Genomic DNA, 13,571 nt, shown 5'->3' on the forward strand with positions numbered 1-13,571 from the left:
CCCTTTTGGTTAATGGAGCAGAGTCCTTGTCAATGTGCGCAGAATTTCTGCCTTAGAATCCTTAGTAATTTGATTTCTAGACCTCGCTAAAGCTAAAGAGTTAACGATCGATTTGTGTTGTATTTTGAAAGAGTTACTTCTATTTGCTTAAATTCAAGGGTTGAATCCTCGTTTACAATAAAAAAGTAATAGATCTCACATATGCACTACTTCTTGGGGGTATGGAGGGTACTGGAAATGGGATGTCGGGTGTGGGTTCTTAAATAGCTACCAATTGTTTCGTTTGAATTAAAGTCAGATAAAATTTTTACTAATATCACCTTCTAGAAATTTGTCCAATTCGTTTTCATTAAAAACTGATGTAAATATGTATTAAGAACGTACGTGTATATAAAAGTTTGATCCTTAAGAGCTTTGATTTGGCGGTGTGGCAATAAATGAAATTAAAATAAAACGTTAATTAAATAATTTGCATTTATTTAAAAACGTAAAAAATAACTAATTTTATAATTGAGTAATTTTTCAAGTGTTTTGTTTTTTGCTATCTTATTTTTCATGTATTTTTGGGTAGGCAATCATTTTACTCACATAGTTATAAAATATGCGAGCGGGTAAGTCAATAAGTGTGTCAAAGGACAAAGGCTTTAAAGAATAATCAAAAACTTAGCAGTGGGTCCGATTTGTTTTTATAAATGTACAAAAATCTAATCAATAAACATCAAAAATGTACTAAATTAAACAAAAGCACGAAAATTTGCCGGTCCAATGCCTACAATTAAAAATTGTTTTTATGCCTAATTATCAACTATGATATATGTATAATCTTGTATAATTGTATGTATAATTGGTTTTGTAATATTTTAAACTACAATTTATAACACGCGCCACGACGTAAACAAACAAAGGCCAGGATAGATATATGTATATATATATGTCTGTCTGGAGGTGTGAAAGTGTATAAACCCATATATATATTTATATATATATATATGCACATGGTAACTATGTATACGATGAGCCAGTACATACTCGCTAAATTAAATTTTTAACTGCAAAATACGCAGCACACAAGATTAAACAGTGCTACGGGAGCAGTTCATCAACAAACAAATAAAAATATAAACTTATCATTTTGACCAGGGTCAGTACAATTTTGATTTCAAATCGCCTTGATATATGTTTCTTTATAATGTGCATTAAATATATTTAAAGGTGTCTATGTATATGCATATGCGTGGATCGGGTGAGGGTAGCAGTGTCTCTTCTGGATTTTACTCCACGGCAAAGCCACAGGTCTCCTCAACGGCCTGCGTCAGCTTGTCGCATAGTAGCTGGTACGTCTCGTAGGGGGGCAAATCGATCCGGTTAAAGCAGGTGTGCGCCTTGGGCAGATTCTGCGTGGGCACGTCGGCAGTCAGGTGAATAGTAAACAGTCGTGGTCCCACCGCTCCCGTGGAGCCCTGCAGCGCCCGGAAGCCCTGCAACGGCACTCGCGATGATCCCGTCACGAACTGCAGCAGGCGGGCTCTCATCTCAGAACTATAGGACTCGACCACCTTCAAAAGAGACAACATTGGTCAATAAGTTCCACGTTTAATAATATTAAAAATAATAAGGAGCTTTACACACCTGCCAGAACCACAACACCTGCGTCGTTTCGTTCGTACAGTGCTTCAGTCTCGTATTGTTCCGCCAGTCGTTGACATCTATGCTAGAGATGCCACCAATGACCAATTCCAGTTCGCGCTCATCAAACGGTCGTAAGAGATGGCTGGGTATAAGCTCACAAAAACCTAGAAATTATGCATTTTTTACATCTTTACTTAAAACAAACCTAAATGCAACAACAAACCTTTCTGCAGAGCCAAAAACTGTTGCTCAATGCCGCGCATGAAACGATAGTTCACGTAGAGCTTGACATACTCGCGTTTGTTCTCCTCCGTCACAGGAATGGAGGCACCACCAGGCTTCAGTTCGTGCACCACCAGAGCACCAAAGCTATTGTTCTCTACACTGAATGTGGATTCAATGATGCCGCTGATGTTGCTCTCCCTAAAATGCAACGAACTTAAAAACAGTTCCTAGATGTTTAACAGTATTTTACTCACAGCATCCAGGTGAGGCTGCGATGTAGCTCCGGATCCACGCCTTCAATATCACCAAGCGTAATCGGCTTGTTCAGCAGCTGCTTGTAGAAGGGTGTAGTGAACCCACCATCTAGACAGTGACCGTGGAACACGGCAATGCCCAGTGTGCGACCCACGAAATGAAAATAGGACAAGTGATCGGGATTCACACCAGAGTCTGGATTAATTTGCAGCGTGTAGTGATCATCCCTACTGTATTGGAATAGGCCATACTGCGGGTTCAACATCTCGCGGGAAAGCAGATGCAACCACTCGCGTGCTACGCCACCATAGTCCAGGCCCTCCTCGCCCTTAAATTTAACCATTAGACGCTTGCGCATGTCCTTGGCCCGCATTTTCATTATCAGTCTATAGCTCTCCTCGAAAATCTCGTTGCGTGATACCTCCAAACGGCAGTGGCCAGATTGCGGCTGCATTGTTTGCAGTTCCGTGCGCAGAGCCCGCAACTTGCCAACCAAATCGCGGCGGTACTTAGGCAAAAGGTCGGCGCCTTCAAGCAATCCCTGTGGCAGATCCGGAACAATACGATGGGGCGGGTTTGTTGTAGTAGTGAGCGTCGTTGGAGTTGCATTGTTCGCCGGTGTCGCCTGAGGTGGAACTGCTGCCGTGGCCGATGGGGTAGCAGGAGTAGCCGATGGGGGAGCAGATGTGCCAGCATTTGCAGCGGATGGTGGGACGGCTCCACGTCGAATCATTTGCAAAATGCTGCCACTTAGTCGGGGATCCGTGAACTGTGTGGTTCGGTTGTTGTGGTCCACAAAGTAAACCCTTCCGGAGGCCGTCTTCCGCTGCTCCCAGCCACTTGGCAATGGTCCGATAGCATCTAGCGTCAAATGCTGGGTGTCGAAATCACGTGGTATCCGAGGATCATGCCACGTGGAAACACCAGTGGGTATGTGATAAAAGTACACCTGCCCTTGTTGCGTGGTTCGCATTTCATATCCTGGCGGCAGATCCAAGAATGGACGTGCTGCCTGATTGGCAGCGGCAATGGCTGCCGATGCGTATCTCTGACCTGATCCTCCTCCGCCACCAGATGTGCCCCCGTTTCTTGTACCTCGTGACGAGCGTCGTCTCGTGGAGGACTCCTCACCTTGTTGCCGCGAGCTCCGACGCTGAGACCGCTGACCGGGAGTTGCGGCTGTATAGGATCTGCTTCCTCCACCGCTTCCGGCTGGTGTGCTGTTCGCATTCGGACTGTGTACATTTCCATTTGCAGAGGGTGTCACAGAAGCTGGTGGTGATATATTTGGGGTTGGCGGACTTTGACTATGCCTCGGAGGAGTGGTTGTTGTTGAAGGTGAAGTAGTCGTTGCGGCATCTTCTTGCGTCCATCCGTTACTAGCACTTTGAGGCTGCGCCGCCTGACCACTTCCGTTTCCGCTGGTACTCCCATTTTGAGCATTCCCATTTACATAGTTCTGCTGACCCGTGGGCGATGTGGGCGTGCACTCTGGCGGAGCATGGCCATTCGTTTGGTGCTTTGGTGTTTTAACATGATTGTCGTTGCTGTGCAGGCGAACCGAAGCCGATGTCGTACTGCTGGTGGGTGTTGCTGGTTCGTTGGTCGGACGCTGCTCCAAAGTGCGACCACCTGCCGAGGATGAGTTCGATGTGGATGTTTTTTTACCAGGCGTTGTAGTGGCAGAAACAGGTGTTGTGGGGCTGGTGTTCTCTTTTCCCACGCTGGACAGAATTTCCGTAGAGTGTCTACGTTCATCCGAAGCAGTCACAGACAAGTCCCGACTGCGATGGCCGTTATTCATCAGGTTCGTGCAGGTTGTAGAGCGGGTTGGCCCCGCCGGAGCTTGTCGATCACCGCTGTTGCCGTTGTGCGTGTTGTGACGTTGTTGTGGTGAAGTGGTGCGGCTGCCTCCAACTACTCCTGGATGTCTGGGACGATCCCACTGCGTCGATTTGGTGGCATGGTTCACATAGTAAACTCTTCCGTTGTCCGTTCGCCGCTCCTCCCAACCCTCTGGCAAACTATCTTCCGAGGAGTCATCTTCCGACGGTCCACGCACATCGCCACTGGGTCCTACAATGGCCAAAGGATTGCCACTACTGGGTCCGTCCTTCGAGAGCAACGAAATGATGATTTGACCCCGCACAAGCTCGTCGTCATCCGGCGACAGTTTTCCCAGGTCCAAACGTTGAACTGAAAGAATTATAGTTTTGTGAAAATAGAATTCAATTTGTCGATTTAGAATTAACTTACACCCAGCTCCTTTGAGGCTCTGTATGTTGAACGCGGGTATCCTCACACATCCCAGGAATCCACTGCCCTTATGTATCTTGCGCTGATTCCACACAGTTATCGTAATGGCATCTCCAATGCCCAGAAACAAATCGTAATGTGCATTCCATTTCGGATCCAGAGAGGATTTGCTTATTTCCGTCGAGTACACCTGCCCAGTTCCATCCACCTGCACCTTGGCAAACGGATCGGGTAGACCTGCAATACAAATTATAATTCCCATTAGCAAAACCAATCAAATATATTTTTTATTTCGTTCTTTAATAAAGTTAACTAGCTATTGTCACCGACCATTACGAGTAAATATAGAGTGGAAAATGGGTCTATTTGACACCGATGATTACAGATAAAGTGTTAGGTTTGATATCCAAACCATTAATGCACACGAAAACTTCAACCAAATGAGACTATTTAAAGGTGCACGATTACAATATCATATCATGTCATAGCCATGATGGGCTTAAATTCGTTTGTGCTTCTGCTGATTTCGGCTCAATTTTATTCGGAGGCTGACGGCTATAGCCATCGACACCCGGGCTTTGCCCAACGCTTGCAGATCAAGCCAGGCTGCTTACAGGTGCCTCAGATATACACCGCAGCTCCAACTCCAACGCCGACCATAATCTTTTCCTCGTTGGAAGACGTAGGGATAGAGGGCATCAGGAGAGCAGAAGCAGATTAAACATATTTCAGAGTAAATTCCCTCAAGTGTGAGTTCCCTATTTGATTTACCTTATCGGCTTGGCACTGTGAATCCCCTGCTTAAATGCGGCCTATATAAACGCTGTCACTTCATGGAAGCTCATAATAAACGAAATGCATTCTAGCTGGATTCATTTTCTGGGACTGCTGGCCCTGTTTCTTTTCGCTACCCTGGCTCCAGGGGATGCTTCCCCCTTCGACGAGAGACGCCACAGAGGATGGAATCCAGGGCCCAGACCAATACCGCAGATTCCCACTACACCACCTTTTAATCCTTATGGATAGGGCAACATCTGCATATCTAAGAACTTAATAAATATAGAAAAATAGTCCTAATCGTCTACAATACAAAATGCATCTACATGGAATGTCACATGTTGGATGTAGAAAGAGTTTTCTATAATAAGAATTCGGCTGTCAATCAAGGGGGAACTTTTTTCCTCTACTTTTTTGTTTTCAGGGCAAGAAATGTCAATTAAATTCGAGGAAGGCATCTGTGAAAATGTTTACATCTCGACCAGCACCAAACGTGAATGCGGTCAAGTGTCATTAGTCAGAGATAGAGATATGGAAGCACATTGCTAGACATGTGGAGGAGTGGAACCTATATGCCAATCTTCGCTATCAGAACTAAAATAGGAACCCCCGCTGTCGCAGCGCTTTTGCTTATCGTCTTAGACGGCCACCGATAATGCCCAGAATCTTGACAAATTAAGCGCTCGACATTCCGCTTGAATTAAACAATTAAGAACTACAATATCGAGCCGGGGCCGGTGATTTATGCGCACCCGACCGGACTAGACTCAACCAGTCCGTCCCAGTCTGACAGGCTGTGACTCATAAACCCGGTAGATATCACAACTAGGTTTTTTCGCACACCCATATTTGAATCGGAATCCATTCGTGAATCGTTATCTCAAGGCTGACGCTGTTGTCACGGCTACGGCCACAAGCAAGAGCACAGCAAGAGCATGTGCAGGGGTGCCGTCCTTCCATCAGCTGGCGAGGATGCCATCAACCCGTTTCACTCGACTCGCCCAGGTAATTCGAGAAGGGCACATTGCAACGTCTTCGTCGCCTGTCGTCGCCGGGCAGCTGTTGATTGATTTTATGCAAGAAAGAACATAGGACGAGTGGGGGAAAAACATACTGGTAGGTAGACAGCAGAACAACTGGGAAGCACTCTATATGGAAGTTAAAGGTGTGTTTATCTTTTCTATGCAATGCGATTTCTTTGATTCCTAACATGCCTTTAAATTAGAAACAAACCAAGAGATATATATACGTTTAGCGGCCTATTCCCATAAGAACATTAAACTTGACAGAAAGTTTTGTAATATCTGTTTTGTGTAAAAATAAATATTTTAACAAGAAAATTATGATATTGCACACATTGATTGCACAAGAATGCTGAAAACGCTCTGGGCTTTTTAGAAATATGTGTCAAGGGAACAAAGTTGTTAACAGAGCTTGACGATTAAAACTAATGGTGTTAAGAAACACCAGAAACGATACAGTGGACCACGATTTCGTCGTGAATTAACAAAAGCTACTGCATTCAAGTAAACCCACTCCCGCCCAATTGCATAACCCAATATCCGAGTGAGCGAGGCACAGCTCCTCCACTCGCTTCACGCCTGAGCTGCCTGAAAAGTGAGAAAGAAGAATGAAGAAAGCCAGAGGGGATTGGCGACCGACAGACTCGCCGCCGGCTTTTGGGCCAACATGGGCTATGTGTTCAACCCCCTTTGGCTTAACGCTACGTGGCACAATTTCGTAGGCCAGTCGGCAAGGCGAGGAAGTTAACGACTGGCTGCACTTTCACTCGGACGGAAGCCGGTAGTCAGAGTCAGCGGAGCTTGAAGTCAGCCGCATGCCACCACGGTTGTTCGAAGTATACATATAAAACACTGGCGTTTTTGCTGCATTTGGCACGCTTTATTCTGGGCAAGGAGTCACCGTTTGACAAGGGAAGCGTTCGGCCTGAAGTGCATCAGCTTTAGCTTGGTCCTCGGCCGCCCGCTTCCTGATCCTCTCCTCGATGACCGGACGGAAGTTCCGGATGAGTCCTTGCGGCGGCCAGGCAGCACCATCGGCTAGAGCACAAATGGTATGGCCCTCGATCTGCTTTGTCAGTTCGAAGAGCATATCGATCTCTTCGATCTGCGCCTGTCCAGTCACAAACCTCTGCATGATCATGTGCACCCAGTGGAGACCCTCGCGGCAAGGAGTGCACTGGCCGCAGCTCTCGTGCTTATAGAAAGCCGATAAGCGGGCAATGGCCTTGATAATGTCCGTATCCTTATTCATTACAATCAAGGCACCAGTTCCCATGGACGAACGCACTGCCATCAGCCCATCGTAGTCGTGAATCGCAGTCGAGGCATGCTCCTTGGTGATGCAGGGAGTGGAGGAGCCACCCGGAATGATGGCCAGTAGATTATCCCAGCCTCCGATCACTCCACCAGCATGACGTTCAATAAGCTCTCTGGTAGGCATAGACATCTCCTCCTCGAAGGTACAAGGGTTGCAAACGTGACCAGAGATATTGAAGAGCTTGGTGCCAGAATTTCGGGTGCGTCCAAAGCTGGCAAACCAATTGCCACCACGCCGGCAAATAGTTGGGGCCACGGCCACCGTTTCCACATTGGTCACCGTAGACGGACAGCCAAAGACGCCGATATCGGCCGGAAAGGGAGGCTTGTTCCTTGGCTTACCGGCCTTGCCCTCTAAGGATTCGATCAGAGAGGTTTCCTCTCCGCAAATATAGGCGCCTGCTCCACGTTGCACATAAAGATCGAAATCGTAACCGGAACCACAGGCATTCTTACCCAGATAGCCAGCCTTATAGGCCTCAATAATGGCATACTGAAGATTGCAAGCCTCGTTGTAAAACTCCCCGCGAAGGTAAATGAAACCAGTGTTCGCACCCATAGCCCGTCCAGCAATGAGACATCCCTCAACCAGCTTGTGTGGATCATGGCGTATTATCTCACGATCCTTGCAGGTACCGGGCTCGCCTTCATCCGCATTGACCACTAGAAACTTGGGCCGCCCATCAGGCGGTTTGTGCATGAATGACCACTTAAGTCCACTGGGAAATCCAGCGCCACCGCGCCCTCGCAGTCCAGATGTCTTAATCTCGTTTACTATCCACTTGTCCCCCTTGGCTAGGATCTCCTTCGTCTTGTACCAGTCACCGCGCCTCATTGCTGCCTTCAATCGCCAATCGTGCCGTCCGTATAAATTGGTAAAGATTCGATCAGCATCAGCAAGTGGTCCGAAAGTAGTTTTAGTCTGCGGTGGTGGAGTTCCGGGCGGTGGCCCCTTTGGTGGTGGTGGAGCGCCGCTTTTGACAGGCGGAGAACCACCCTTCGGCGGAGCAGAACCACTTTTGGGTGGAGGAGGCCCTCCCGGAGTGGCAGATCCAGATCCTTTTGGTGAGGTTAATTCCTTGGCTTCTAGACTCATAATAGCTCCTCCAACTTTATCATTATTCCAGCTTATAAAGTTATCCTTCATCTCGTCAGCTTGCTGATTTGGTCGAGATTTATTTCTTTTAGCCATATCTTTTAGCTTCTCTAGCAAATTGGCCTCGAGTTCTTTTTCTTCGGCTGGATCCAAACCCTTTTCGGCATTTTCATTGATAGGAAATTTCGATGTGGATGGAAGTTTCTCGGTTGGAAATTTTGGACAATCTACCTCGAATTTTTGTAAGTTTTCCCTTTTTTTGGCTCTTTGCTCAGACGACAGCAAATCGTCGTTATCATCGATACGACTTCCTTCTCTCATAACCATCGAAGGTTCGTCTGGCCATCTTAAGATGGGAATACAGCTTTCAGCGTCAATTTGTTGGTTCTTCCTCACATTTTTTATGCTAGAAGTTCGGAATATATTCACCAGCTTCTTATTTCCAGTTTTATCAGTTGCTGGTAACGCATTTTGAAGGCTTTTTACTTCTGTTAGACCTCTATAACCTCGAATTAGTCCCGATGAAATCTTGTAGGCCCCACAAACGTGGCGTTTAGTTAGAAACGATATCATGCTTTCGTCTATATCCGGATTATCTGAATTCACTATAAAGTGTGTTGGGTCTTCATTAATGAAAGGAAAATGCAAAGCTAACTGTTACTAAGATTTCTGAACGTGATAAAAAAACCCATTATGAGTCGGTCATTAGTCACAATAGCGAATATATCGGAAAGTCCTATTATGGATTTTCCCTATAATGACGGTATAACTCAATTCTTATCAAAAAAGAATCGATAAAGCATGAAGAACAAACTACTAGTGTACTGTGTATATGGTAGTAGAGGAAAAACCGTAAATGAATGTGCCATATTCTACAGCCAACCACGGAATTCAAGCATTAGCATTAATAAGCAATTCATTTGAAGTGACACCAGTGGCCACAGACCCATTTTCGGATACCCAAATATCCCCCTATTGGAATCTCACGGATAAGGTACATCGTATTTTTTTTTTAGTCGCCCATGGAACAATGTGTGGCGCGTGATTTAAGTGCAACCATGTGTACAAAAATGGACAAGAAGTGGTAAAAGCGAATAATACATCACATATACACAGAAAGAAAAATGAATGCCTTTTGTGCGTTTGCGATTGTATTTGCGGACGAGTGAGTGAGCCGCAATGAAAGCAAATTAGTAATAATCACTTTTGTTATATCTAAACAAAATATGGAAAAAGAGCTCAGATACGGCACCACTCGCACTCACCCACTTGACTGGATGGGTGCTATGGGGGGAGGGGCGGTGGTCGGGGCCGCCCCTTTTCCGCAATTTGTATAAAAATGAAAGTAGACAAGAAAGGAAGTGCTAAATTTAGCGATACCTAATATGCATAGATAAATGTGAAGAAGAGGAAACAGCAGCGCCACAAGCGCCGCAAATAAAACAAAACTTTAATTTATCACAATGTGTGTTTCTATTGGACCAACGCTCGCCAACTACTCCAAATTCCGCGTAACTAACAAAAAGTGAGTCAAAAAATTAAACCCAATCATGTGAACAACTGGCGAAAAGAAGTGATTACGCCAAAGCATACTGCGAAAATAAGTAGAATTTTAAGGAAATTTTCGGATAAAAAATACTATTTTATAGGAATAACAAATGAGAAATAAAGTGAACTGTTTTTTATGCTTTCGATGACCGGATGTGCGTACTATATTTATATATAACAAAGGCAAAGAATGCATAAATTATTACTTTTCTTTCTTTTAATTTATAAATTTTTGCAGCAATGAGATCCTAAGCTTTATCTTTGAGAAGGTCAATTAAAATGAAAATACTTACGAAATAAATCCTTGCGGGCCAAGTTTCTTGCACACAATACTGTAAGTAAGGCGATATATAAGCGGGTTTTATTATCAATTTTTTTGGCAGCAGACTTACTCGTTATTCGAACTTTGTGTGTACCATTGCGACGTGGGTAATCCAATTTATTCATAATTTCCGACTTTTAATTGATATTGTTTGGTTTGTATAAAAAATAAATGGATTTATTTTGTGTATTGATTATTTATATGTCGCGGGCATGTTGTTGTTATTATTGTTTTCGGAGAGCGAAGAAGTGGAAGCAGAAGGAGGAGGTGAGGAAGCAAAGGAGGTGTAGGAGGAGCAGGTGAGGGCGGTGAGAGGTAATTTCATTGCCGAAGGTAACTGCAGTAGTAGTTGTTATTGTGGTTGTTGCTGCTGCTGTTGCGGTAGCCTTGACGGTTGCAATTGTTGTAGTTTCTGCGTTTGTGGCTGTGTGTCATTGCACACGCACATATATATATATATATATATATATGTATATAAATAATAATACCGATTTGCTTTTTTTACAAGCTGCAATCAAAGATAACAAATGGAAATGGGTATTATTAGTAAGTTCGTTAGCGATAATGTGTGTATTTTCCCCCCGAGTGCAAAAACCCAGCCCAAAAGCGAGGGCGTAGGTAGGAAATCGTTCAGGTAGGCAAAATATTCACGAAAAACTCACCCGAAATTGTTTTGCTGTTGTTGTTGTTGCTGCTGCTGCTGCACCTCACACGCACATGTCTCGCTCACTCTCTCACGCACACACACATACACGGACGCAATTCACGCATGCTGCAGGGGAGAGCGGGAGCGGGGGATCGATCTGTCTCTCTCCCTCTGCCTCTCTATTATTTCACAAATTGCATTAAATGAAATACCACTGTGTGTTTAATTAACTTTAATTTAGTCGCTGCTCCAGTATGGGTGCCACACTATTTACTCGCACTAGTATTTCCTCCGCTATCGATGTGCGCGCGAGTGTGTGTGGTACTAAAATTTGCAATAATAATCAAAGGAGGCACACTTGTGTTGTTCTAATTCACTCGAAATCGGACGAAAACTCTGCAAACGACGCACGCCCACACATTTACTCGTCCACGGAACGGTTGATAGTGCGCGAATTATGCTGCCGCGGCCTCACGCGCTATTGTTTTACGAATTCCCATAAAAATTTAACTACAACTTCGAACGCCATTTTTATTAGTGGTGGACCAACGACTAGAGGTGGATGAAAAATCGATTACTCTTTTATACCGTCGATTCTTTTATATATTCTTAGGAATCATCGCATATGGTCACGGCATTTATTATTCATATATTATAGTATATGTTACATAAATAAATTCTGAATTAAAATTATTTTAGTAAAGTATCATTTAATAGCTTTGATTCACAATATAAAAACAAGGTTTTCGTTTATTGTTACAAAAAACGTATACTACTAATAACTATCGGTTGTTACCAGTGTACAAAATCGATAGGAGTTTAGCTGTGACTCGAACCAACATTCTCAAACGCAAACAAACAAACACATTTTGGCGGCGTTTTTGTTTACCTTTTATTTTGCACACAAATTTACAATGTCAATCACTCTAGATTTTAATGGTAAAAACATTGCCAAGAGCAATGAATTAGAGTTGCACTTCTTGCCGGCCAAAATCGACGGCGATGGGGAAGCGAATGTGGATCATTACTTCAACAACTACACACGTGAAGCAACAGAATTCGGCCGTGGAATCCTGACGAACGCCTTGCGCGGATATCCATTAATGGGAGAGAAGTTGAAAGTGCCCGAAGGATACAGCGGTTTAGTTCTACAAGAAACAGAGAAGCCCATCAGCATTTCCTCCGACCGACAGTTGCGTCTTACTGGAGTATTTAAGGATTTTACGTACTGGAACTACGACAAAGTGCCCTCCAATGGCGATCCCTACCGACAGGCCCTTTTCTTGGCGGATGTTGCTCAAGCTGTATGTTACTATATGTAGATTTCCGAAGTATACCAAATAACATATTTCAATTATTTAGCTATCGCAGCCTATTAGCGAAGACGATTTAGAGGCAGAAATCGTCCGCAATAAGGAAAACAATAAGGAAAGCCCTTAATTGTAATCGCGCTTACCGCGTATTATTTATTACTCCAAAATCTAATCCAATACATACATATATATCTTTAAAACTCGTGGTATAAAAGGGGATATTGATGTATAAATAGTTTATGCTTCACTCGTCAGCGTCCTCAAATCGTTCGTCGTCGTCGTCCAAACTGAGATTCTGCACGCCGTTTCGTCCCAGCGTCAAAGCATCCTCCTCCTCCATGGCCTCATCCTCTAAGCCACCGGCATCCTGCATAGGGTCACTGTCTTCCGAATCGCTGTCTGCAGAATCAGGATGTAGGGCCTGGCAAGTGGTCATGGCACTGTACATAGTGTCCACGGTGTGAATGTCGTCCGGCAAAAGCCAGCACTCTGTGACCTCTTCAAACTGCTCGTCTACAGCATCCTCGAAATTATCGTCGTCATCGTGCTCATCGCTCCCATTTCCCTCGTCCACTTCCGCCTCCGAACCGCCGCCATTGCGACCATTGACTGCATGCTGGGGGGGATCTCCATAGACGCCGTTCCACTCGACTTTGTGGTCCAGCATGAAGTAGATGCACTTCCTCGGATTCGAGGAGATGCCGTGCAGGCTAACCTGCTTCCACTCAATGGATATACCCTCCGGCAACTCAGTTGGTTGCCAGGAGAGCGTGCTAGAAACATGGAATAAAAGTCACTTTTAAAGTTTTAAAGAATTAGGAGCAATACCAGACGCCGGCAAAGCTCTGAAGCACTCACTTTTGTGCAATGTAAACTGTGCCTTCGCCCACCACTTTGTCGCCTAGTTTCAGCTTGATATTGTTTGCCGTATACAGCAGGCCATGTTCCGGCGGAGAAACACGCATTATAAGAACCATTTTAATTCAATTTTATATATTAGTTGTAAAAAGCGCGATCAAACAACAAAACTTGCCAAAAATGCAGTGTTGAATACCACTTTCTCGTCCTTTAAAAGTCTGGTAACGGTGGCAAGAACTAAAAGAGTAAGCTAAAAACATTGCACTCTGGCAACGCCCTAAGGTATTTTCCTTCCTTGAATTGAGAA

At 44.6% G+C, this 13,571-nt stretch overlaps 6 protein-coding genes across 6 annotated transcripts; 3 read left to right on the top strand and 3 right to left on the bottom strand.

Moving 5' to 3' along the window:
- Positions 1-100: 100 nt before the first annotated feature.
- LOC120444522 (E3 ubiquitin-protein ligase Smurf1) lies at positions 101-11,638 on the bottom strand. Its single transcript, XM_039624265.2, has 8 exons — positions 11,110-11,638; positions 10,518-10,955; positions 10,419-10,457; positions 4,366-4,602; positions 2,109-4,305; positions 1,853-2,052; positions 1,630-1,793; positions 101-1,556 (listed from the first exon to the last, which is right to left on the bottom strand). Exons 2-8 carry the CDS (start codon positions 10,570-10,572, stop codon positions 1,272-1,274), a joined length of 3,177 nt encoding a protein of 1,058 aa, XP_039480199.1. The 5' UTR covers positions 10,573-10,955; positions 11,110-11,638; the 3' UTR covers positions 101-1,271.
- Positions 4,856-5,315, top strand: LOC120444738. Its single transcript, XM_039624664.1, has 2 exons — positions 4,856-5,114; positions 5,232-5,315. Exon 1 carries the CDS (start codon positions 4,856-4,858, stop codon positions 5,084-5,086), a length of 231 nt encoding a protein of 76 aa, XP_039480598.1. The 3' UTR covers positions 5,087-5,114; positions 5,232-5,315.
- Positions 5,195-5,435, top strand: LOC120444524. The gene has a single exon (XM_039624267.2). It carries the CDS (start codon positions 5,221-5,223, stop codon positions 5,389-5,391), a length of 171 nt encoding a protein of 56 aa, XP_039480201.1. The 5' UTR covers positions 5,195-5,220; the 3' UTR covers positions 5,392-5,435.
- Positions 7,023-9,235, bottom strand: LOC120444523 (NADH dehydrogenase [ubiquinone] flavoprotein 1, mitochondrial). Its single transcript, XM_039624266.2, has one exon. It carries the CDS (start codon positions 9,148-9,150, stop codon positions 7,045-7,047), a length of 2,106 nt encoding a protein of 701 aa, XP_039480200.1. The 5' UTR covers positions 9,151-9,235; the 3' UTR covers positions 7,023-7,044.
- A 296-nt stretch (positions 11,639-11,934) lies between the features above and the next one.
- Positions 11,935-12,606, top strand: LOC120446485. The gene is made up of 2 exons (XM_039627489.1): positions 11,935-12,397; positions 12,456-12,606. The coding sequence occupies exons 1-2, from the start codon at positions 12,008-12,010 to the stop codon at positions 12,531-12,533; spliced, it is 468 nt and encodes a 155-aa protein (XP_039483423.1). The 5' UTR covers positions 11,935-12,007; the 3' UTR covers positions 12,534-12,606.
- LOC120446483 (methylosome subunit pICln) lies at positions 12,530-13,464 on the bottom strand. The gene is made up of 2 exons (XM_039627487.2): positions 13,265-13,464; positions 12,530-13,179 (listed from the first exon to the last, which is right to left on the bottom strand). Exons 1-2 carry the CDS (start codon positions 13,381-13,383, stop codon positions 12,651-12,653), a joined length of 648 nt encoding a protein of 215 aa, XP_039483421.1. The 5' UTR covers positions 13,384-13,464; the 3' UTR covers positions 12,530-12,650.
- Positions 13,465-13,571: the final 107 nt, after the last annotated feature.

This window comes from Drosophila santomea, chromosome 2R (genome assembly GCF_016746245.2).
Source record: "Drosophila santomea strain STO CAGO 1482 chromosome 2R, Prin_Dsan_1.1, whole genome shotgun sequence".
NCBI lineage: Eukaryota > Metazoa > Arthropoda > Insecta > Diptera > Drosophilidae > Drosophila > Drosophila santomea.

What these genes read in the sequence shown, in the direction of transcription:
- LOC120446485 (XM_039627489.1), top strand. Translation starts at nt 12,008, where the DNA reads ATGTCAATCACTCTAGATTTTAATGGTAAAAACATTGCCAAGAGCAAT. An exon ending in TGGCGGATGTTGCTCAAGCT is followed by an intron (nt 12,398 to 12,455) that starts GTATGTTACTAT and finishes TCAATTATTTAG; the next exon opens with CTATCGCAGCCTATTAGCGA.
- LOC120444523 (XM_039624266.2), bottom strand. Translation starts at nt 9,150, where the DNA reads ATGATATCGTTTCTAACTAAACGCCACGTTTGTGGGGCCTACAAGATT.
- LOC120444738 (XM_039624664.1), top strand. Translation starts at nt 4,856, where the DNA reads ATGATGGGCTTAAATTCGTTTGTGCTTCTGCTGATTTCGGCTCAATTT.
- LOC120444522 (XM_039624265.2), bottom strand. Translation starts at nt 10,572, where the DNA reads ATGAATAAATTGGATTACCCACGTCGCAATGGTACACACAAAGTTCGA. An exon ending in ACACAAAGTTCGAATAACGA is followed by an intron (nt 10,458 to 10,517) that starts GTAAGTCTGCTG and finishes CCTTACTTACAG; the next exon opens with TATTGTGTGCAAGAAACTTG. An exon ending in AGGTGTTGTGGTTCTGGCAG is followed by an intron (nt 1,557 to 1,629) that starts GTGTGTAAAGCT and finishes TCTCTTTTGAAG; the next exon opens with GTGGTCGAGTCCTATAGTTC.
- LOC120444524 (XM_039624267.2), top strand. Translation starts at nt 5,221, where the DNA reads ATGCATTCTAGCTGGATTCATTTTCTGGGACTGCTGGCCCTGTTTCTT.
- LOC120446483 (XM_039627487.2), bottom strand. Translation starts at nt 13,383, where the DNA reads ATGGTTCTTATAATGCGTGTTTCTCCGCCGGAACATGGCCTGCTGTAT. An exon ending in ACAGTTTACATTGCACAAAA is followed by an intron (nt 13,180 to 13,264) that starts GTGAGTGCTTCA and finishes CCATGTTTCTAG; the next exon opens with CACGCTCTCCTGGCAACCAA.